The 22,595-nt window shown below is 51.1% G+C and overlaps 1 protein-coding gene across 1 annotated transcript; it reads left to right on the top strand.

The window, feature by feature from the left end:
- Positions 1-2,509: 2,509 nt before the first annotated feature.
- Positions 2,510-21,263, top strand: SDC4 (syndecan 4; the record flags this gene model as incomplete). Its single annotated transcript, XM_079718802.1, has 5 exons — positions 2,510-2,578; positions 15,303-15,441; positions 16,555-16,601; positions 17,423-17,615; positions 21,112-21,263. The coding sequence occupies 5 exons, from the start codon at positions 2,510-2,512 to the stop codon at positions 21,261-21,263; spliced, it is 600 nt and encodes a 199-aa protein (XP_079574928.1).
- Between the last annotated feature and the right edge of the window lie 1,332 nt (positions 21,264-22,595).

Here is a 22,595-nt window from a genome sequence, read left to right as displayed (position 1 = left end):
TATTAAGCAGAAAAAGTAAGGTTCCCCGCTCCATGAGTCAAATATCCTTGAATGAATATTGCTTGTGCTAGAATGAGACAGGTTTGTAGCAATAATTTTATGCCCATTTTTCTTTTTTTCTTGCTGTCAAACAGTGGTGTGCCAAAGCCAGCTTGTACTGGTTCAATTTGGGGAAATTTTGTGGGTAGTTGTAACACATAATGATTACTAAAAATTAAATCATATAAACTTACAGTTAAATGAACTGTATTTAAAACAAAGGAGGGCTTCCCTGGTGGCGCAGTGGTTGAGAGTCCGCCTGCCGATGCAGGGGACGCGGGTTCGTGCCCCGGTCTGGGAGGATCCCACATGCCGCGGAGCGGCTAGGCCCGTGAGCCATGGCTACTGGGCCTGCGCGTCCAGAGCCTGTGCTCCGCAACGGGAGAGGCCACAGCAGTGAGAAGCCCACGTAATGCAAAAAAAAAAAAAAAAAAAAAAAAAACAAAGGAAATAAGTACTCAAAACTCATCACTTACTCATTATTTCCTTACATTTTACTGTTATTTATGCTCTTGATATTATCTCAACTATTGTGTCTGTGCAGTAGAAATACTGCTCATCTCTAACCAACTCTGCGTTCAGTGACATCACATTGGTAGCTTGAAATCAGCCCTGGGGGAGTATTTACACCACAGAAATTGGCCAATGGTACAAATTAGCACTACCCGCCTCCCCCAACCTATTGTTACATATTTACCAGCACAGGGCTGGCTGTAAGTGCTGAGAAACCTTCTTCAGTTAATGAAGTTGATGGGAACAAAAGGAGTGTTGTTACAGTGATGTGATGACAGATAACTGAAATTGCATAGTGACCTATCATCAAAAATTATTTTTAATGATCTATCTACTGACAACTCGATTAGACCCTCCTTCCATTCTGTGGAAATCAAGGATTGCAAAAACCATCTGACTTGCAAAAGGATTTCTTATTCTGACCTGAAATTCATTTATTTTCTCAGTTTATTTCCAAATCCTAAGGAAGAGTATTGAGAAGAGCTGAAAATAATTGCTCATCTGTAAACCTGTAGGGAAAAACATGATCAGGGTTGGAAGCTTGCTTTATTGTCAAGGCTCACTGCCTCAAAAGATTTTCATCCTTTGATAATAATTAAGGTATGGAAGAGGGAAAGTTACTCCCAAGTCTCCACTTTGTGTATGAATTTATAATGTGCCAACAGAGGCCAAATACCCTGGTTCTGAAGCCATGCTTCAGCCTTAGAAAGATAGATATATATGTATTATATGTACATATATCTTTATGTATCTTTATGGTATATATACAGGTGTGTGTGTGTGTATATTTTATATATATATATATATATATATATATATATATATATATATATAACATACACACACACACAAAATGAAATCAGAAAGAGACAAGTCTAGGCACTTTGGGCACTTTGATTGATTGTCATAGAATACTCTCCCCTAATAATTCCAACAGTACTTGTACTTGGGGCCTCAGAGAATTTTACCAAACCCCTCCCCCCCCCACACACACTCACACACACACATACACACTGTAAGGAGGATAGTCAGGGGAAAAGGAGAACATGAAACTATCTTTTACAAAGGGTGGGAGCAGATCTCAGAATTAAGATAAACTTGTCCACCAGTTCTCAAAGAGATCAAACTTTTTAAGAAGTTCAAAATCTGGAAAACAAATCCCTTAAAACAGAGGTCAGCCACCCTAAGACTAAAAAGTCTGCTCTGCAGCTTGTTTGTGTTCAGCCCACTAAGAATAGTTTTACATCTTTAAATGGTTGGGGGAAAAAAAATCAAAAGAAGTATGATATCTCGTGACACGTGAAAATTATATGAAATTCAAATTTCAGAGTCCATAATAGTGTTTTATCAGGACACAGCCACTGTCCTTCTTTTAAGTATTAATATTTAAGGCTGCCTTTGAGCTGCAGCGCTAGAGTTTGAGTAATTGTGACAGAGACCATCTGGCTCGCAAAGCCTAAAATATTTAGCTCTTTACAGAAAATGATGGCTGACCCCTGCCTTAAAACAACCCGCATTCACTGCCCATTTGGAAAGTCTTCTGTCCCTCAGAGGGCAGCGTACCCGGTTGGAAGGGCGCTAATCTAAATTCACGACCCTGGACAAGTCCTTCCTTTACGTGGGCCTCAGTTTCCCCAGTTGCCCAGCTGTAAAATGGGGTTAGGCACAGTGATCTCCCGTCACCTGCCTAGCAGGGGATCGGGGATCCGGGTTGCTGGAGGCCAGGGATTCGGGTGGACTGAGCGGCCCGGTCCACGGGGCGGGTCCCTCGGGTTTCCAGCTGGGCCGGCAGGCGTAGCGCCCCGGAGGCCCAGCTTTCGCTGGGGAATTCCGGGAGGGGTGCGGGCGACGGGGGCGGGCCGGGGCGGGGCCGGGGAGGGACCGATCACCGCCTATAAGAGGGAACGCGCGCCAGCCCTGGCCACCAGCCTTCGTGCTCTCTCCGGACAGTGGTACGATGGCCCCCGCCCGCCTGCTCGCGCTGCTGTGGCTCCTCGTGGGCGCCCTTGCCGTCGCCGCCGAGTCGGTGGGTCCTGGGAGATCCCCGGGGGGGCGGACTGGTGCCTCCTTTGTTCCTGGGATCCTGCGATGCGGGGGCAGTGGGGAGGGGGATGCGCCGCCCCCAGCTAGACGCAGAGGCCAGGGACACTTTGTTGGAAACTTGGCTCCAGGGTCCCAGGGAGGCTCCGGGGAGAGGGGGGTGGGGGCTCCCTCGCGCGCCGTGCGCCCCCAGCCTGTTGCGCTTCCCGTCTCCCTCTGGCCTCAGCCCCGCCGCGGGCTCAAGGCTCGGACGTGACTAAGCTGGTGTCACCTCGTTTCCCCTCACCCTCTCGCCCCTTCCCTGGTGATCCTGGGGCAGGTTCGGAGCCCTGACGCCCCTTCTCGCCCTCTAGAATCCGAGATGGCCTGGGAGTGAAGGGGGCTGCCTGTACTAGGAATGGGGAGGAGTTTAGGGTTCTGCAGGGCCTTGTTTCACACACCGGGGCAAGGAGTGAGCCCTGACCTCCGTTCTGGCCGCAGCCCTGCCACTGGCCTGTGGCTCCGGGCAAGGAAGGCCCTGCCCCTTCTGAGTCTCGATTTTCCCATCGGCACAAAGCGTATGGGGGACTGGGACAGGAGGTGACCAGTGCTTCTTTAGGGTCCCTACAAAGTTGGGACGCTGATTTTTCAAGGGCGGACTGGAGGGGACGGTTTAGGCTCACCACTTGGCCAGGAGTCAAGCCTCTGCTCTCTGCCAGGAGAGCGTTTAGCGCTGGGGAAACCTAAAGCTCCCACTTTGGGGTGGGGTGAAGGGGGGCTGGGAGAAGAGAAGGTCTCAGTGAGCCCCGAGGAGCCTCCTTCTCACCGCTTACCGGTCCCTGCTGTAGTTTACAAAGCCCGGGGCCCACCAGAAGCTCCGTTCGTCCCAGCAGCCAGCTGGGAAGGAGTGAGCCAGTCACATCTGGGAAGTTGGGGTGCAGGAATTGCTGAGAGGCGATCTGACCCCCGCCCTCCAAAAAAGCCTGGGCTTTGTGCTTCCTTGGTGCCCTTAAACCTCGGTTTTGGGGAGAGCAAGTCCAGTGGCGTTTAATCATTAATGTCAATTCTTTATGGGGCTCCTATTCCTCTGGGATTACTTAGGGGCGCTCGTTTCTGCCTGGCAGGCTTCATCTGAGGTATGGGTGAGACCCTGAGCTATAGCCACCCCCGACCCCATCCCCACATACAACTGCAGCCCTGAGTGATGACAGCAAACATTTAGTGCTTATGATATTGTTCTAATAGCTTTCTAATAGCTGTTGTAATGGCTCCATCAGCTAGTTTAATTCAGCCCTTCTGTTTACTGTTTTAAACTGGTCCTGAGGCTACAGAGGTCAACTAACCTGCCCAAGGTCACACAGCTGATAAGAGGCTGAGTCAGATGCAAATGAAGCAGACAGGCTTCCCTTTCTTTTTCTCTTTTGCACGTATCTTGACGTGTTGTCTGATGCTACTCTGAGTGGCTGCTCTTATGTCTCATCCCTGAGTCACTCTTTAGAATCCATAAAAGATTTGGGGTGGGCCGGCCACAAGGAATTGTGGAGTAGAAGGAAACCGAGGGCCAGAGTGAGGTGATGACTTCCCCAAACTAAGAAGGGCAACCTTGCCAAAAGGTGAGTGGCTGAGTTAGGACTCGAACCCAAGCCTGCTGCTCCCCGTGCAGTGCTCTAAACTAGGCCCCTGAAGGATGTGTTGGCGTCACAGTTGTGGAGGCATCCGAAGGAATGGCATGGCATGTCGCATCGGCCTGGGTGGTGTGGGGAAAAGGGGAAAGACCCTGGTGGTTGAGAGGTAACATGCCAGTCTCGGTTCAGGGGCTGCCAAGCCTGCAGGTGCTTGGGGGGGCGGGGGAGGAGCAGGCAGCTGTGCCTGGGGACAGTCAGAAGGATATGGTTTGGGGGAGGGTATGTGGTGACCCCTCAGCTGGAGAAATGAGCCCTAGGCAGCTGCTTCCTGAGAGGGGTGTCCGTTTCTCTCATCCTGACCTCAGCGCTCCCTTCCTGGCTAATGTTACGAGATCTTCCACCTTGAACTGAGTCACAGGGCTTCCCCGCTTTTCCCCCGCACCCTGCTCCCAGCACTTTTCCTCCCAAGGTTGTGGCCGGAAAAATCAGACCTAGTCACAGTTGGATTAGACCACAGAGATGATCCAGTCGACCCTTTTCTTTTTGCAGGCGGAGAAAATTGAGGCCCAGAGAGAAGGGTTTTGGTAATAACAGTTGTCGTTTGTGGAGTGCTTTCCATATACCAGGTCTGGTGCATTTTATTCTCATAAAAACCCTAGCATGTGGGGATTATATTATGCCCACTTTACAGATGAGGTAAAATGGTACCATCTTGGGGTAGCAGAGAGCTCCCAGGCCATCAGAATCTCTGTCCTGTAGTCCTCCTCCAATAATGCTATTGGGGGCACTGCCCAAATTTTAAGTTTAAGCCAAAGGCCTGTCCTCCCCGTGGGTAGTGCCCTCCTTTCTGCCCCCTCAGTGCCACAGGTTTTGGGAAGGGAACCCAGGCTGAGCCAGACTCTTCTCTGTTTGGTGGGGCTTGCCTTCCTAAACCAGTTCTTCCTGTCCAGCTGGAAGCATTCCCCTGATCTGCCTTCCTGCCACTCCCTCCCTGGCCAATTAAAGGCAGCCTTGTTTGGGGAGCTGGACCCCCGCCCCGTGGTATTGCTGCCCAGGGGCACAGACGTGGCACCAGGCCCAGTGAGTTCTGGGGAAGTGTCCCCCATGCACCCCGTGTACTTTAGCTAAGAGATGTTTCTGGTCTTCTTGAGAATTCTCTCCTTGATTGCACAGAAGTAGTGGTGGGGACGGAAGCCCAGGGGGTCTAGGACCCTTGAGCGGCCAGAGAGAGTTCTTTGGAATTCTTAGAAGCCCAGAGAGCTACCAAAGGAAAATATTTGGGCCATGCTTTGGAGGGCTCTGTGAGATTGGGTCCCTTTCTCTCTCTGGGTTGACATCCCCCATCTGTAAAATGGAGTTTGAACAGAATAGAGAGCCCCTTCCAGCTCAGATATTCTATTAATAATTAAGTAGCTACTCTTTGAAAGGGTTGTGGAAACCATAAAGACATCTAAGGCATTCCCTCCCTTGAAGAAACTTATGGTTCATGAGGGCATTAACATACCCCATCAAATTCTGAGCCCTTCCTCTTCCAGCCCGACACACCCAGGCCAGGAACTCTGCTCTGTTCACTTTCAGTGAAATACCTGGCCCGTAGTTAGTACTCAGGAAATGTTAGTATGAATGAACAAATAAATGTATGCATGTAACTTCATTCTAAAAGGTGCACTGAGGTTATTTATTACTAACATGATTGCCTCCCAGTGATACTGTGAGGTAGGTATTATTATCTCCCTTTTTACAGGAAAGTGATGCTCAGAGGAATGTAGGGGCTTGCCAAGGCCAGAACCGGGTCTGTCAGGTAACACAAGGTGTCTGATTTGCAGGTCCTCGGAGAACATTCCAGATGAGGAAATTGGCTGGGTTCGATAGTAGATGCCTTGGGTCCTCCTTCTGAATCGCTGGGTGACCTTGAGCAAACATGCCCTCTGGGTCTCAGTGTCCCCAACTCTGGAATGAGGAGGTTGGACCAAAGCCCTCTAAAGGGTCCTTTCTGGCGGGAGGAGGGGAGCTTTCTTGGCATCCTTGGTTACGAGCCTACGCAAGAAGCAACGTTGGGGAGGCGGGTGGTGGAGACATTCAGCTCCTGCCATCCCCAGCTCCTGGAAACAGGGCTTTCCCAAGTACTTGGAGTGCTGAGCTGGCCTGAATGAGGGGGCGGGAAGACTGGCCTGGCTCTCCCGCCTCAGGTCCCTCTTGGGAGGAATTGGCTTCTAGCTGTCCTCAGCCTCCTGGACTGGTGGGTGTGATTTCCAAGTGACGACTTAAAATTGGGGGAAGGGGCTGGACAGGGCTCTGTGAGTCACTGGAGGAGAGTGGTAGCTGGCCTGCCTGAGTCACCCATTTCCTTTCAACCTCTTGGCTAATAGGATGGCTCTGCAGTGGGCATGTTAGCATGGGCTCCAGAGTTTTACTTTGTCCTTTGGGGGCCTATTAGGGATAGTCAGCTAGTGTCCAGGGCCTTGAAGGGACATACAGGAAATACTAGTACTAGGCCTCAGACCTTCACAGCGCCTTGCCTGTGTGTGGCCTTTGACGGAATAGAGTTCAGCCAGTCCTCAAAACTGACCTCTGCAACTGACCTGTGGTTGCCAAGGGGGAAAGGGGGTGGGGGAGGGATGGACTGGGAGTTTGGGGTTGGCAGATGCAAACTGTTACACATAGAATGGATAAACAACAAGGTCCTACTCTATAGCACAGGGAACTATAGTCAATATCCTCTGATAAACCATAATGGAAAAGAGTATAAAAAACATTGTATATATATGTATAACTGAATCACTTTGCTGTACAGCAGAAATTAACACAACATTGTAAATCAACTGTACTTCAATTAAAAAAAAAAAGATTACTTAGAGCAAAAGAGAAAAAAATAATTACCCTCTGCAGAGCAGGTAGTGCTTTTTTCCCGCTCCCTTAAAGCAAAACTGAGGCTGCCATTGGTCTGAGTTTACAGAGCAAAGCTGGTACAGTCCAGATTTGATCCCAGGATTCTGATTTTTCTGACGCTCTCTCTTGCTTCTTGGGATTGGAACATTGATTTGGATTTAGGCAGACCTGACTCCAGAGATGTGAAGCCCCCCCTCTTACTAGCTCCATGGCTTGGGACAGGCCACTGGACCGCTCCAAGCCTCTGCTTTCTGGTCTATAAGAAGATGGAGATTGTGGGGAGGCTTGTAGGAGATGACAAGGCCGCAAGTGAAGCTCTTAGGATCCCGCCTGGTAGGCAGGAGGCCTTCTTAGTGAAGGTTCCCAGCTTTGCCCAGGCTGCCTTGATGCCAGATGGTCCTTTCCTTTAAAGGATCCCACCCTCAGGGGCCCCAGGAGAGCTCTCTCCCCTCCCCCCAACAGCTGCAAGGTGGGAAGGGAGGAGTCTAGGGTGGGGCTGACAGAGCCCAAATCTCCTGTTTGTCTTAGAAGTTTGTTAATTATCTGGATGGGTTGATATTTAAACAAGAACCAGTTCCCGGCAGCCCCACCCCTCCTGCGGGGATCGGTAGGAATCCCCCTGCTGAGCAATTTTTCAGCCTGGAGAGAGACGGGGCAGGGGGACCAGACAACCAGGACACTGCCCAGGCCTCAGGGGTTGGCCTCCCAGGCTGGAGGAGCCTTGTGCAGTAGGGGGAGGGCCGGTGTTTCCAGTCCAGAGGCCGAGGGATTTGCAAAAAAAACGCCCTGGGCTCTGGGGGAGGGAGGGAGTGTGTTGGTGGACAGAAAAGGTACAGTGTTCTGGAATGCCAGTTTTCAGATGTTTTCATCGTGTGATGCCGAGGGAGAGAGGAGAAGGCTTGTGTCAACAGTTGGGGCCTGATTTAACCCTAAGAGTTCAAGCCACCTGACTTGGGCGGGTTTGTTATTAACTCACTGGTGATCTTTGGGCGTGGTCCCCTCTGGCCCTGTCCCCTGGAGGCTGGGTGACTGGAAAATGGGTACGTTTCACAGTCAGAAAAACCTGAGTTCCCATCTCAGCTCTGCTGCTCAGCCAGGGACACGCAGTTCGTTAATAAGTCATTTGGCCGGTGTGAGCCCCAGCGTCCTCTATAAAACACCTGTAATACTCCGGGGTCGTCATCAGTGTTTGGCAAACTTGTGAAGTTCTGGTTTAAGTTTAGTTTATTATTAGTGGCTAGACAAGGGTTCTTAACCTGGCCAGAGGTTGGCGTGGGGAGGTGGTTGTCTGTGTGCGCGCTGAGAAACGTAAACCAGTAGTTATGGTTCTTGGGGTTCAGAACTTTTTATCCCTCTCACAGGGCTCCAGGAGTCCCCCAAAAGATCACTCTGTGATCCTAACAGTTCTTTCCAGCTTCAGCCTTCTGTGGTCCCCCCTACCCACCCCTGTGACTCCCTACCTCCCACCCCACCCCCAGGCCCTCCTACTCAGCCCCTCCCCCCGCTTTACTCTTCATCCCCCCCTCCCCCTCCTTCAGGCTTGGAGCTCGGCTGCCCCAGTTTTCTCTGGCACAGTAGCAGAGGCTGCTAGTCAGGTGACACCTGGGGTAATGGAAAGGGGAGGCAGGGAGAGGCTGGTATGTGTGGAAACAGTGACTTGGTGGGGCCTGGCCGGTGGTGGCCAGGCCTGCGGGGACTGGCTGTACTGTTCAACCTCGGGGCATGGGGGCAGTGGTGACCAACGGCTGGGAGACTCCTTGCCCTGGGGAAGCCCGGCCAAGAAGCGTCTGTGGGACAGACTGACCCGATCTGGAGCTGTGGCTTCCCCGAGTGGCGGGGGAGGCTGGGAAGGGGCAGGAAGCCAGCACCCAGGGCTGATCTAATCGGCCGAGACAAGGCTATATCGACTCTGCTCTAGAGAACACGGGAGGCTTGTTTATACCCCGCCCTCGGATCCAGCAGGGACCTCGGATCCGCTGCCTAGATTACCAGCCCAGCTTCAATGCACCTCTGTCTCTGTGGCCCTGAGGGAACCAGCCCCCTCCCGGCTGTCTCCACCGGTAATCGGAGCAGTCCCCAGCTTGGTTACCAGGCCTCCAGACAGAGGAAGGCTTGTCTCTTTGAGAATCGCCTTTCATAGGTGGGGAAACCAAGGCCCAGAGAGAGAATCTCCCACGATTATCCGGGGTGTTAGTGACAAGGATGCCGCATCAGCTTCGGCCAGGAGGATGTCCAGAGGCTCCAGAAGCTCCCCCCACCCTTCCCCTTCCAGCCTCTCTTACTAGCTGGCACCCCTGGGTCCTGGAGCTGCCCTGGATGGGCAGGGGGGATTGGTGAAAAGCTGCTGGCAATGCCAGGCCTGGCTTCTCTCCTGAGCGATTGTGTTCCTAGTAACCCGACCTTGGAGTGGGCAGGGCTGACATTCGAACCCCCATCCCCAGACCTGGCTTAACCCTTCCCATACCAGCGCACCAGGTCCTGGATTTGTGTGTGGTTTCTTCTGGCCTTCTAGATATTTTTTTCATCCCCCAGGCAGGTCAGGAAATACCCTGGGGATACAGGTCCTCAAGTAGAGTTTCAAGTGTCTCTGGTCACTGCCGTTTGCTCTTTTTGGAAAAATGCAGTTGGTCTCTCCTCTGCCTCTATCTGCTTAGGACAGGTGCTCCAAGCTGTGTGACCTTGCGCAGATCTCTGCCCATCTCTGGGCCTTTCTCTCTTCTATCAGGGGGCCTGACTGGTGGTTAAAGAGTCTCTGGTCTTGGAAGCAAAATAAATACAAGTTATAGGGTATGTCCCTGCGCAGTTTGCAAAGCACCTCCCCACCCACCAACCACTTTTCTAGCAATGCAACTGCTTCTACAACTTTTCCCAGGTCTCTCTGACCCTTTGAGCACTAATCCCCTTAGCCAGAAGGAAGGCAGATGGGGATTAATAATAGCTGCTACTCACTGAGCACCTGCTGTGTACCAGGCCACGTGCTGGGTCCCTTGCACACCCCAATGCGTTTCACTTAATCCTCATCCTTCAGCAAGGTGCTACTAGCCCTGGTTACAAAAAGAGGAAACTGAGGCTTTAAGATGTGAAATTAATGCCCAGGCTCGTATAGTTAGGGAGGGATAGGACTGTGGTTTGCTGGTGCAACTGCCTTTACAGGTCACCACTCTGGTGGTGGATCCTTCCATTTCTACCAACATGCAGAGTCCTGATTGTGGCACCCAGGTTTTGCTCATTCTAGGGGGTATCTGACCCTTCAGAAGGAGGATGGGGGAGGACCATGCCTGTATCAGTGGCCCCTTCTGGGGATCTCCTGCCAGGACCACTGTGCTGGGTTCAGCAGTTAGGGCCCAGGGTACTCAGCGTCCCAGCTTCCCCCAAAATTTGGCTTGCCCAATTGACCTTCTGGTCTCACCCCGCAAAAGAAGGGTCGAGTGTGTCCCTGACCCCTGGGGGTGGCTTCCTCCCCTGGGGAAGGGCCAGATGGGGGAAGGCTCACCTCTCTTTTCCTCCCACCAGTTCACAGTTAAGCAAGCTCTGACCCTGAACTTCTCCCCGGCATCCCAGCCAAGTTTCTGTTCTTTTGTTTAAGCAATATCACTTTTACCTTTGTTTACTCCCTGACCAGGGGAATGGGTGCCCTGGAGCCCTGGCCTGGAATTTGTATGCTCTGGGCTGTGGCACTGGGGTGGAGAGGTAAATTGTGGGTGGCAGTGAGAAGTCTGGTTGTGGCTAAGACATGGTCTTGAGAAAGATCTAGGTTTGAATCCCAGCTCTGTCGCTTTCTAGCTCTGTGACTTTACATGAATGACCCAACTGAAGCTCTCTTTCCGGCAACACGGGTAGAACACCTTACAAGGCTGTTGTGCGAATAAAAAGAGCTCATACGGAGAAAAACGCAGCTTGGTGCCCGGCATGTCGTGGATACTAGTGCCTGGCCCCATGATTTTCCTGTGTGACTGAAGCTGCAGGACTTCGCAGTAGGGTTGGTGACTTTTCCTAGCTTCATGCCAGTCGCCTAAGGACTGGATGTGGGTTATATCTGGAGTGACAGCTGCTGCCCGTGGATTTGTTGAGACCTTTAGGGGCAGCCCAGACCCTAGAAATGGGAAAGGAAGACAAGTCCAGCCCAGGAGCCCAGAGACCTAGGTTCTTTTTTTTTTCTTTTTTTTGAATTTTTATTTATTTTTTATACAGCAGGTTCTTATTAGTTATCCATTTTATACATATTAGTGTATACATGTCAATCCCAATCTCCCAATTCATCCCACCCCCACCACCCCCCACCACTTTACCCCCTTGGTGTCCATACGTTTGTTCTCTACATCTGTGTCTCTATTTCTGCCCTAGGTTCTTTTTTTTTTTTTTTTTTTTTAGGGACCTAAGTTCTAAGTCCAGTTCTGCTTGGGTGACCTTGGCAAAGGCCCTTATCTTTTAATCTGGGTAATAAAGTGAGATGGTTGGGCCTCAGACACCTTCTGTAGGTAGACATTAGTCTTTACAGCACAAAATAGCGCCTACCTTTTCTATGGAGAGTCTAGGGAAGCATCCGGTATCTCTAAACCTCCAGGCAGCAACCCCCAGGTGCCCACCAGGGTCTGCTTATTCAGCTGCTGATTTCTGTTTTGTGTCTGTGAGTAGGACAAAGATATAGAGAGACCTGAGGGCCAAGAGAGGGTGCCTGTGCGTGCACACACGTGTGACCACACGCTCCCTGGGCAGGGATGGGGTGAGCCAGGTGCAGGGTGGAGTCCCTCTCTGGTCAGGGCTCAGCCTGGCTGCTGGGGGGCCTGGTTCTTCAAAGCCACCTCAGACTGAATGGGCCTTGTCTGAAAAGAGGGTGGGGGAAGGGAGGTCTCTTGGCATCCCCCCATCCACACACACACACACAAAGGGATACTTGCCCACAATCCCAGGGAGCCTGGTTGAGTCTTGCTGGCCTAGTCTTAGGGATTCTGCCCACTTGGGAATTTCCCTCTTGTCAGGGGTCTTGGGCAGAGAAGGGGCCACTTCTGGAGTTAGGAGGATTTAATTTCCTGTGTCCTCCATCAGTACGCCCCACAGAGCTCCTCCTAAGCCCTTTGACTTGCTGTAGGAGGGCACCTGGGCTCATCTAATGCAGCCTTTAGGGATCCCTGCCCAGTTATTTATTTATTTGTTTGTTTGTTTGTTTATGGCGCACCACACGCCATGCAGGTTCCTTTAGGGATCCCTGTCCGCTTGGTTATTTATTTATTTATGGCACACCACATGGCATGCAGGTTCTTACTTCCCCAACCAGGGATCGAACCCGTGTCCCCTGCAGCGGAAGCTCAGAGTCCTAACCACTGGACTGCCAGGGAATTCCCAATCCCTGTCCTTTTAGAGCCGAGATAGGTATCTGATGGGATCTAATCCTGGCTAATTCTGGCCATTCCTGACCTTAAGAAAAGTCATTTATGCTCTCAAGGAACCTGGTATAAAAATGAAGGGTTAGGGGCTTCCCTGGTGGCGCAGTGGTTGAGAGTCCGCCTGCCGATGCAGGGGACGCGGGTTCGTGCCCCGTTCCGGGAGGATCCCACATGCCGCGGAGCAGCTGGGCCCGTGAGCCATGGCTGCTGAGCCTGCGCGTCCGGAGCCTGTGCCCCGCAACGGGAGAGGCCACAGCAGTGAGAGGCCTGCGTACCGCAAAAACAACAACAACAACAACAAAAAATGAAGGGTTAGGGATGACCCGGTGACCCCCAAGATGGCTGAACTGAGAATCAATCTAGTTTTCAGCCTGGGTTTTGCTGCAGACTTGTTCTTCATTTCCTGATGTAAAACAGAGCTGTTACCAACCAGTCAGTGTGCTGATCCCATGGGTTGTTTTGAAACACTCCTCAGCACTTTCACCCACTAAAAGAAAGGCAGGATTCATAAATAACCAGTCGTGGCTCCTGGGAATGAGAAGGTAGGGGAAGGTCTCAGCCTGAAACAACACAGTGTTGGGACCCCAGCCCCCGTCTTGAGGACTTTGAGCTCTGACTGGTCTCCAGGCCAGATAAGCAAGTTGGTCAAAGTACCTTCTTTCCCTCCTGGGCTGGGTTTGACCTCCGCTTGACAGGGCTCCCTCCTAACCGAGGTAGGTGGGCACTCTGTGTACACGTGTGTTCATGCATGTGTTTATCCGTATGTGGCTAAAGGCTCAGGTGACCCATGCCTAGGTTCTGGTCCAGTGTGGGCCCTTTCTTGCCTGGGTGATCTTGGGCAAGTGACTAATTTTCTGAGCATCTCCCCGCCCCCCGCCTCTTAATACTTCTGCAAATCAGGGTTATGAGGAGGAGCTCATTCACGCTAAGTGCTTAGTCTGGTAAGCCGCCGGGGTCCTGCTGTTTCTGATTCTGGGCCCCAGGGGAATTTGCAGCGGGAGATGGGGGTAGAGCACAGGGACCCCACCCTAGGTACAGGCAGCTTGCACAACCACGGAGGAGCTGCCAAACTGAAGCCACAGGCATGGGGCTGTGCGGAGGCTGGAATTCCAGCGCGGCAACCCCACAGCTCCTGATTCCCGAGTCATGAAGTCACCCCTCACCAGGGCTTAACCCCTTTTGGCTCCCCACCCCCACGTGTACCAAGCGTTCAGCAGAGATTCTCGCCTTGGCGGTGGGAGGGGCTTGCCTGCCCACTGCCTTCCTCCCGGCCTGACCCTGCTCCCTTCCGGGAGTCCAGCTGCCCTTGACAGGGTGGAAGGGGACCTGATATGATAGTCCGGTTCCGCCCACCTATCCCCGGAAGCCTGGGCCCCTCCCACAGACGGTAACCTTGTCTTAGGAACGGATGTTCCTTCTCAGGCTCTCCCCTGGGTCACTGGCAAGTCTCCGCTGGGTGGAGGACAGCTTGGGGCAGTTAGAAGCAGGCCCTGGCCTCTTTCCTCTCTGAGCTATGTAGCTAACTCACTGTGTGGCCTTGGGCAAGTCACTGCTGTGTCCAGGGCTCATCTTGCAAATTCTGTGAAATGGGAGGACAGGACCTCCCTGGGCTCCAGCTGGTGTTCCTGGTTCTGAGGAGACCTTCCACCCCCTGCAGTTAGGGGGTTGGGGGAAGTACAACGTCTTGGGCAGGGGTGTGTATTGAACGTATTCGAAACCCTGACGCTTCTGGGAAATAGTAGGCACTTTAACATTTGAGTTCATTAGTGAAAGAATGAACTTTGCCCAGGGCTGCTCTTCTGTGGGCAGAGGAAGGCTTAGCCCAGAAGCTAGGGGGAAGGGTGGTGCGCATCCCAAATATTTCCCGACTCTCTTGAAGAAGCTTTGTTTTCCACTCAGCTCAACTTGAGGGGATGGGGGCAGGGTAGCTGATGTTCTGTAGGACCTGGGGAAAGTTCTTCGCCTTCCTGGATCTTTCATACTTTCTCTCTGAAAGCTTCTCAGTGGGGATGGACCTAAGATTCTGCTGTGAACAGCTAGGGCCCCAATAGGTGGCAGCTGAATGATAGATATGGGTCCTGCAGTGGATGGTCCGTGAGGGCAGAGGCAGGGCTTACTTGGCACACCGCAGAATGACTCTGGGAGATGTTTGCAAGGCTGAATACATGAGTGTGCTCATGTACTCTTGAGTCCCTAGCTCCGGGCAGAGCCCTGACCCGAACCTGTCCTGGGGTGTGGGTGAGCCAGCCCTGCCTGTCCCAGCCCAGTCCGACTCAGCTGGGAAAGTTGTCCTGGACAGGACGAGACCAGCACCAGTGGCCCTCTCCCTGCCGTGGGTGAATCAGCTGTGATAGCATCATAGCGCCCTGGAGTGTGGATGGGGAACACTGGCTCTGAAGGCAGGCAGCCCTATGTGGAGTCCTCACTTCTCCATCTGCTACTCCCGTCACCAAGAGAAAATGATTTAATATCTTTGATACCCAGCTTCCTCAGTTATAAAATGGAGTTAAAGACTGGCCTTTAGAGTTATTAAGAACAGAGCCTGGCATATAGCAAGTGCCTCAGTACAGGGCACCTAAGATATTTATATTCTGTTTATGACCACCTTTATATTTTTATTAGCCCAGAATGGGAATGGGATTTATCTAAGGTCACACAGCAAGTTAGGGGCCAGGAGGGGGCCAGGACCCAGGTCTCCAGGCTCTGGCCTGATCCTCTTCCAGCATCCCAGCTCACCTTCCTGAACGCCCACTTCACTGCCTCTCCAGGGTTCAGGGGCTGCTATAGAGCACTGGGGGGCCACTGGCTGATGTGTCTCCTGTTTTTACCCTAGATCAGAGAAACTGAGGTCATTGACCCCCGAGACCTCCTAGAAGGCCGACATTTTTCCGGAGACTTACCGGACGACGAGGATGTTGGGGTACCTGGGCAAGAGCCCCATGACTTTGAGCTGTCTGGCTCTGGAGATCTGGGTATGGAGGGTGTGGTGGGCAGGCCGGGGCCCAGGGCTGGAGGGAACCCATCCTCTTCCTCTTACAAGGGTGACCCTGCCTTGAAGCTTGGATTTTCCTATCGTGCCCCTCCCCCTAAAAAGGGAGGAAACAAAAGTTGCCGGATCAACCCATCCCTGAGACCCTCTCTGGGCAAATGGTTTGTTGCTTTGAGTTCAATTTTAGTTCTACGTTTTCTTTGCGCCAGCCCGAACCTGTCCACCTTTGGACAGGGTTGGGTGGGGTGGGCGTGGGGAGGAGGACTGCTGAGTGTTTTTCTTCCTTTGAAAAGGAAAGGGAGCAGCTCAGAAGCCTGGGGGCAAGGTGACTGAGAGGTGTGGGTGGGAACTGAGAACAAACCCCCTGCTTCAGAGGGGGTGGGAGTAGTGAAGGGGCCCAGACCAGGGGCCGGTAACTCTCCTGGTCTTCTGTGACTTCCTGGCTCTGGCTGCCAGGCTAGACAGAGCTGCAAGAAGCATCCCTCCTATGTGTAAGGTGGTGTAATAATTTGAAGTTTGAGCTTTGGAGACACGTAATCCCGAGTTCAAACTGCCACTCGGTGACCTCTAAGCATTGGTTTCCTCATCTGTAAGATGGGAATAGAAAAGACAGTGCATTGGTGTCTGTGTTGTGGATTTGGGACTGAGTGAAAGCCTTCGGCATTTACCACACACTCAGGAAATACACGAATATTGCAATTTCTAATATTTACTATTGCAATCTAGATTCTTCTCAAATGAATCCCCTGGAGATCTTGTTAAAATACAGATTTTGATTTAGTGGACCCTGAAATTCTGCATTTCTAACCAGCTACCGGGTGATGCTGTTGGTCCTGGGATCTATATGGAGCAAGAGTTTGGAGGTGACAAAAAAAATCTGCCCAGCTACCAGCTCAGCATTCCTGTGAAAGAGCCAGGGAGGCAGGTCTCAGGACCCCCATTTTACAGATGAGATGACTGTGGCTGGGGTGGGAATGATCACCTGCTGGACACTGAACATTTGGGGGCCGATTGTGAATTCGAACTCCCACCAGCCCTGGGTCATTGACCTGGGGGTAACCGACCTCACATTCACACGGCCTTTCTGTCCTTACAGACGACTCAGAGGACACCCCGATCTTCCCGGAAGTGATCCGTCCCTTGGTAAGCAGCTACACACTTTTGCCTCTCCTGTTCTTAGTACCTCTTGAGTGAAGCAGAATAAGCGGGAGTCTGACCTCACTCTGCAAGAAGGCTTCTATTTGTGGCCCTGGACTCCTGGGACAGGCACAACTGTGGGTCATGGGCAGGCCATCCTCTCTGCAGGGGTAATCAGTAAGTGATAAACACTTAGATGTGTTTCCAGCCTCTTTTTTGGTGTGCATTTCTAGGTATTGCCCAACATGAGTATCGAATTATACATACAGTTCTATGTACTTCGTTTTTCACTTAAAGTGATCATGAGTATTTCCCCACGTAATTAAATGTTTTTCCTGTTCATTCTTATGGCCTCTGCGTAATCAGAGTTCACCCGGTTTCCCATTGATGGAAAAGAGGTTTATGATTTTTTGATCCTTCAATGACAAAACTATAGCAAGCATCTTTTACACAAATCTCTGATTAGCCCCTTAGGACAGAGTCCCAGAGGCAAACTTGCTGCCTTAATGGAGAAGCTATTTCTGCAGTTTTGCCAAACCACCCTCCAGAATAGAATAGTAATATTCTGTTACTCTAGAATATTCTAGAACACCTGCTTCCCTGTGCCCTTGGTCACATTATTCATTCCCCTTTTGGGATAGATTTACTAGAAAAGTTGACAGCCTAATTGTTGAGAGGTTGTTGCTGATTTCTGCTCTAGGACCACCTGGTTGGGCCAGCGAGATGCAGAACCAGATTCCTCACCTGGCTGAATGTCCCTGTCCCCTGCCCTGGGTCCCTCCCCAAACCACGCTGAGTGTTGGTCTCTTTTCCTTCCCTCTATCCAGGTGCCTCTAGATAACCACATCCCTGAAAAGACAGGGAGCCGGGTCCCCACCGAACCCAAGGAACTGGAGGAGAATGAGGTCATCCCCAAGAGGATGTCACCCTTTGATGGGGACGAGGATGTGTCCAACAAGGTGTCCATGTCCAGCACAGCCCAGGGCAGCAGCATCTTTGAGAGGACAGAGGTTCTGGCAGGTAAGGTCCCATGCTTCCCACAAGATACCCCAAAGGGGGAGAGGGCTTCAGGTGGGGGCAGAATAGAGCTTCAGGCAAGGGTGCCTCTAGCCCATTAGGCAACTTGGTACCCCTTCCTTACAACCCCTGGGTGCCCTGGGGCCTTGAAGGATGACACTTCCCTTAAGAGGTGACTCTGACTCTGTGTGCAGCCTGCTGGACAGAGAGGAAGAATTACATATCAAGGGCTAAAAAAAAAAGATGTTGAGTCATTCACTTGCCATAAGTCCTTCTTACTTACAAAGCACTTTCCCAGCCTGAGTTTAGCACCTGGGGAGTCAATTATTAAAAGTTTAACTTCCCTTGAAAACTTCCCTTGAAAACTTCCCCTGAAAGCCCAGAGGCTCCTTTGGGTTGGGCTGTCTTCCCCTCCCCCTGCTGTCACTTGGCAGCCTTGTGACCTAGGCCGAGAAGCTTTCCAGCCTCAATTGATGAAGTGACCCTCAGCTTCCTTGTCTGCAAATGGGTACAGTGCTATCCCCTTGGGTTTCATGACTTCATGAAAAGTAGAATCTAGGGCTTCCCTGGTGGCGCAAGATGGTTGAGAGTCTGCCTGCCGATGCGGGGGACACGGGTTCGTGCCCTGGTCCGGGAAGATCCCACATGCCGCGGAGCAGCTGGGCCCGTGAGCCATGGCCGCTGAGCCTGCGCGTCCGGAGCCTGTGCTCCGCAACGGGAGAGGCCACAGCAGTGAGAGGCCCACGTACCGCAAAAAAAAAAAAAAAAAAAGTAGAATCTAAAATAACTTGGCAAACCGTAAAGGGCTGTTCTGGTTTGTTAGTATAGTTCACAATAGTAGATGGTATAGTATAGTATTCTAGTAGTAGGTGGCACCCAGGGAAACTTCATGTGCCAGATTAAGAAACAGAGGCCTAGAGAGAGTACATGTTTGGCAAGAGCTGTAGCATTCTTGACTATAACGTGCTGTGTGGCGAAAGCTCTGTCCCGGGGAGAGACTTCAGGAGTGGCTCCGTCTAGCCTGGCTATGGGGCCTTCAGCTGGGGTGGTATTTGGCTCCTCTTCCTCCCTGGCAGCTGTGGGCGTCTCCAAAGCTGGGTGGGGGGCTTTGTCAGAGGGAACTCCCTTTCTGGCCAGGTTCTACAGGCCGAGGGCCAGCCTGGATGAACCAGCCTGGTGAAGGGGCACCCTGGGCCCAGGCTGGGTTTTTCCTGTCTTCTGGCAAGCAGCTGGGCCGGCAGCTCCGAGGAAGCTGGAGGTACAGGGAAAGAGCCCTGTGCGCTGCCTGCAACCAGGACAGATAAAGGATCTTGCCTGCATCTTGCAGGGTATAACCCCTGGGGACATTGGGCCCAGCTCAGCGCTGACCCTGGCCCATGGGTCCCTGAGTCAGTGTTCTTTGAACTTTACGTGTGATGTGGGTGGGGTGAGGGATGCTGTCGAAACTAGAGGGGCCCTTAGAGACCTTTTAGTCTTTGTAAGTTTCAGACTATCTGGTGGAGGTTCAGAGGTAAAGCGTGCCCCATCTTTCTTCACCCACAGAGTTTCACTTTTATCTGGTGGATGTGGGATAAGCATAAGGTTTTGGCTTTTACCAACTAAGCGTTCTACTGCTTTTAAAGAAAAACGTAAAAACCACTGATCTAGTCCAAACAACTGTTTCTTATACATAGAGAGACTCAGACCCAGAGAAAGCAAACCGCTTACTTTGGGTCGCATAGCAAGAGAGAACCGGGTCATCTCAATACTTCCAACGGAGAATTACACAAGTGTGAGATCTTCAGTTGAAAAGTTATATTGTTGAGCTAGCTGAGGTGGGACCCTCCATTCCAGTAGCTTTTAAACAGCACCTGGGACTTTATCAAGTGCTTGTCATGTGCCTTGTGATTCATGCACCTGCCTCATTGAGTCCCCATGACAACCATATCTGATAGGTATGGTTATCTATACTCTTACAGATAAGGAAACTGAAGCTTGGAGAAGCCTAGTCACTTGTCCAAAGGCACAAGACCAGACAGTGGTAGACCTGGCTTTGGAACCTAGGACCACAGGCACTTCTGAGACAGTCCTTGAGCCATGACCTTGTGGGGAATCCCAGCACAGACCCAAGGGTCTAACAGAGGAGTCATCAGAGGGAAAGGCAATAGAAACGGGAAGGGGGTTGATACCTGATAGTCCACGTCCTTTTTCTGGTATTTCCTGGGGGTACTTTGTTGCTGCTTTTTCGTCATTTTAGTCAAGAAAGAGCCTGATTTGGTTCTCTGCCACTCTGTCCCCATTCTGTGCATGGATTTGGAGTGTGTGCAGGGGCAGAAAATTAATCTTCTTAGGTTAAGACTGAATTAAGGGACTCAATCTGCTACAGAAAGGATTCTGGGAGATATCCCTGCCCACTCAACAAACAGGAGTGAGCCCTCCGGACAGCCTGGTGTCGTACAGAGAACATAACGTTCACCTGAAAAGCCCACATCTGCCTGACACTAACCAGGTGCCCTCAGCCAGTGTTCCTCTCTGAGCCAAACTGTGTCATATATGAAACACCTACTATTGTGCCAGAATGATTCAGGGTGCTAGGAACACAGACATAAACCACGAAGGTTCATCATTAATGAGTATTGAGCATATGCTATGCACTGTTCTGAGCTCTCTAAGTGGATTAATTTATTTAATCCTGGGGACAAACCTATGAGAAAGGTATTATTGTGTCCTTTTTGCAATGAGAGAGATGAAGGAATTTTATTATTTAGATCCCGCAGCCAGTTAAGTGGCAGAGAGGGCAGTGGAACGTAGGCCTTAAGCACTGAGTTCGTATGTAGGGACATAAACCACATGTATAATTTTTTTTTTTGGCCGCACCGTGCGGCACGTGGGATCTTAGTTCCCCGACCAGAGATAAAACCCGTGGCCCCTGCAGTGGAAGCGTGGAGTCTTAACCACTGGACCACCAGGGAAGTCCCAAACCACATATATAATTATCTATAACGTAGGAGTGTGGACACATTCGCATGTGGTAACTGTGTATGGTAGCACACACCTGCGTGTGTATAGAATGTATATACCAGTCTATAGCAATGTAGGTCTGCACAGGGATGCATGCACACGGGGTCAGCTAGAGAGCTCGCTGTGCTAAGGACCATGGGGTAAGTAGGTTTAAGGGGGATTTCCACAGCCTGCAGTTTCTCCTTCCTGGCTCAGGGCTGAGCTGGGAGTTGGCCTGGTGTTGAGAAAGAACCTGGCTTTGGACTCAAGCAGATGTGGGTTGGAATGGTGCCTTTGTCACTCTGGTTCTGTGGTTTTTTCGGTGACTTACAGTGACCCCCTTCTCATTAATGAGGTTGTGAGAATCCAATTCAGTAAGGCACCAGCAGAGCACACCCAGGGGGGTGATGGCTAGGACGTCTAGTGGTAGGAGAACCGACCAGGCGGCAGTGGCCAGTGTACCCCGAGGTCCCGATGGGCAGCCAGCTCTCACCTCACCGCTCCCCTCTCTCCTCTCCAGCTCTGATTGTGGGCGGTGGCGTGGGCATCTTCTTTGCCATTTTCCTGGTCCTGCTGCTGGTGTACCGCATGAAGAAGAAGGATGAAGGCAGCTACGACCTGGGCAAGAAACCTATCTACAAAAAAGCCCCCACCAACGAGTTCTACGCCTGAAGCTTCCTCCTGAGCACCTGCTTGGACTTTACTACGGGCGAGGGTCGCTGAAGGAGTTCGAAGGGTGGACATTAGGGGAGGGGGAGGGCAACCCAGTCCTGATCTATCAGCATCTCCAGCTCCGATTAGGGTTTCAGTGTCAGAAGAGACATCATCTTCTACTGTTCCTGCCTGCCTCTTCTTGATTCTCTGGGCCTCCATTGTCCCAGCAGAAAAACAGGGTTAAACTTGGCCTTTCTCAAGGCCAAGTCTGGGATTGGATCGTTTCTTCATCTTCCGGTTTAGAATTGAGGCCCAGCTGAGAGCCTGTACTGAACAGGCCTCATCCAGAGCCTTTCTAAGCTATTGTGTGAATCCTGCTGGAGGTCGGCCCCCACCCCCAGCCTTCTTCCCTCCCTCCATTCCTTCCACAGCCTGGCCCCTCTGCCAGGAGCTGGGGGAAGGAACCAGAACCATCTATCTGCACCTGGAGATGTGTCCCTCAAAGAGCACCTGCAACCACACTATGAGAGTCTGTGGTACACCTTGGGCCATTCTAGGCTCTTCCAAGTGACTTTTGGAAATCAACCTTTTTTATTTGGGGAGGGTGGGGAGAAGAGCTGAAAGTTCATTGTGAAATGGACTTGTAGAATATTCATAAGTCTATTTTTAGTGGGATTTTTTTTTAATGGTTCATTCCTTTGTACAGAGCCTCTCTACCTGGGCAAGAGTACACAGAAGCCGAGGCATTCTCCTCCCTCTTGCACCTTTCCACAGTACCTGCTAAGTTTGTATTTAATGTTTTTTTTGTTTTTGTTACTCGAAAAAGAGAGAAGAGTTGGAGATATAATTTTTATTAATTTTTTTTTTTTTTTTTTTTTTTTTTTACTATTTATAGCTTCAGACAGGGCCTCTCCTTTCCTCTTGCCTCTTTTTCTTTAAATCCCCTCCCCGTGTTTTGTGTTTTTTTAATTCTTCATACTTCCCTGCTTATGACCTTGGCCCTTTCTAAAGCTGCTTCCTCTAAGAAGCTTTTGCTGAAATACAGTTTTCTAGAAGATCCCAAAACATAACCTAGGGGATGGTGGGATATTTGTGTCTCTTTTTCATGTAATATATTATTATTCTTCCTTGGTTCTAGCAAAATAGATAAATATATTTTTTCAGGAAATAGTGTGATATGATATTCCCATGTAAAGCTGGCTGGGTGGTTGAGTGAGTGAATTTTTGTGTGGCTGAGTGGATTTTTGCCTCTTTCTCTGGTCCTGTTCCTTGGTGCCTTCTCCTGATTGGGCTGGAAACCTTCTCTCTAGCATTTGCTTTGAGCCTAGCTGGGGTTCCTTCATTTGCTGT

Source organism: Hyperoodon ampullatus, assembly GCF_949752795.1.
Source record: "Hyperoodon ampullatus genome assembly, chromosome: 14".
NCBI lineage: Eukaryota > Metazoa > Chordata > Mammalia > Artiodactyla > Ziphiidae > Hyperoodon > Hyperoodon ampullatus.
This window is presented reverse-complemented; position numbering and strand designations above follow the sequence as displayed.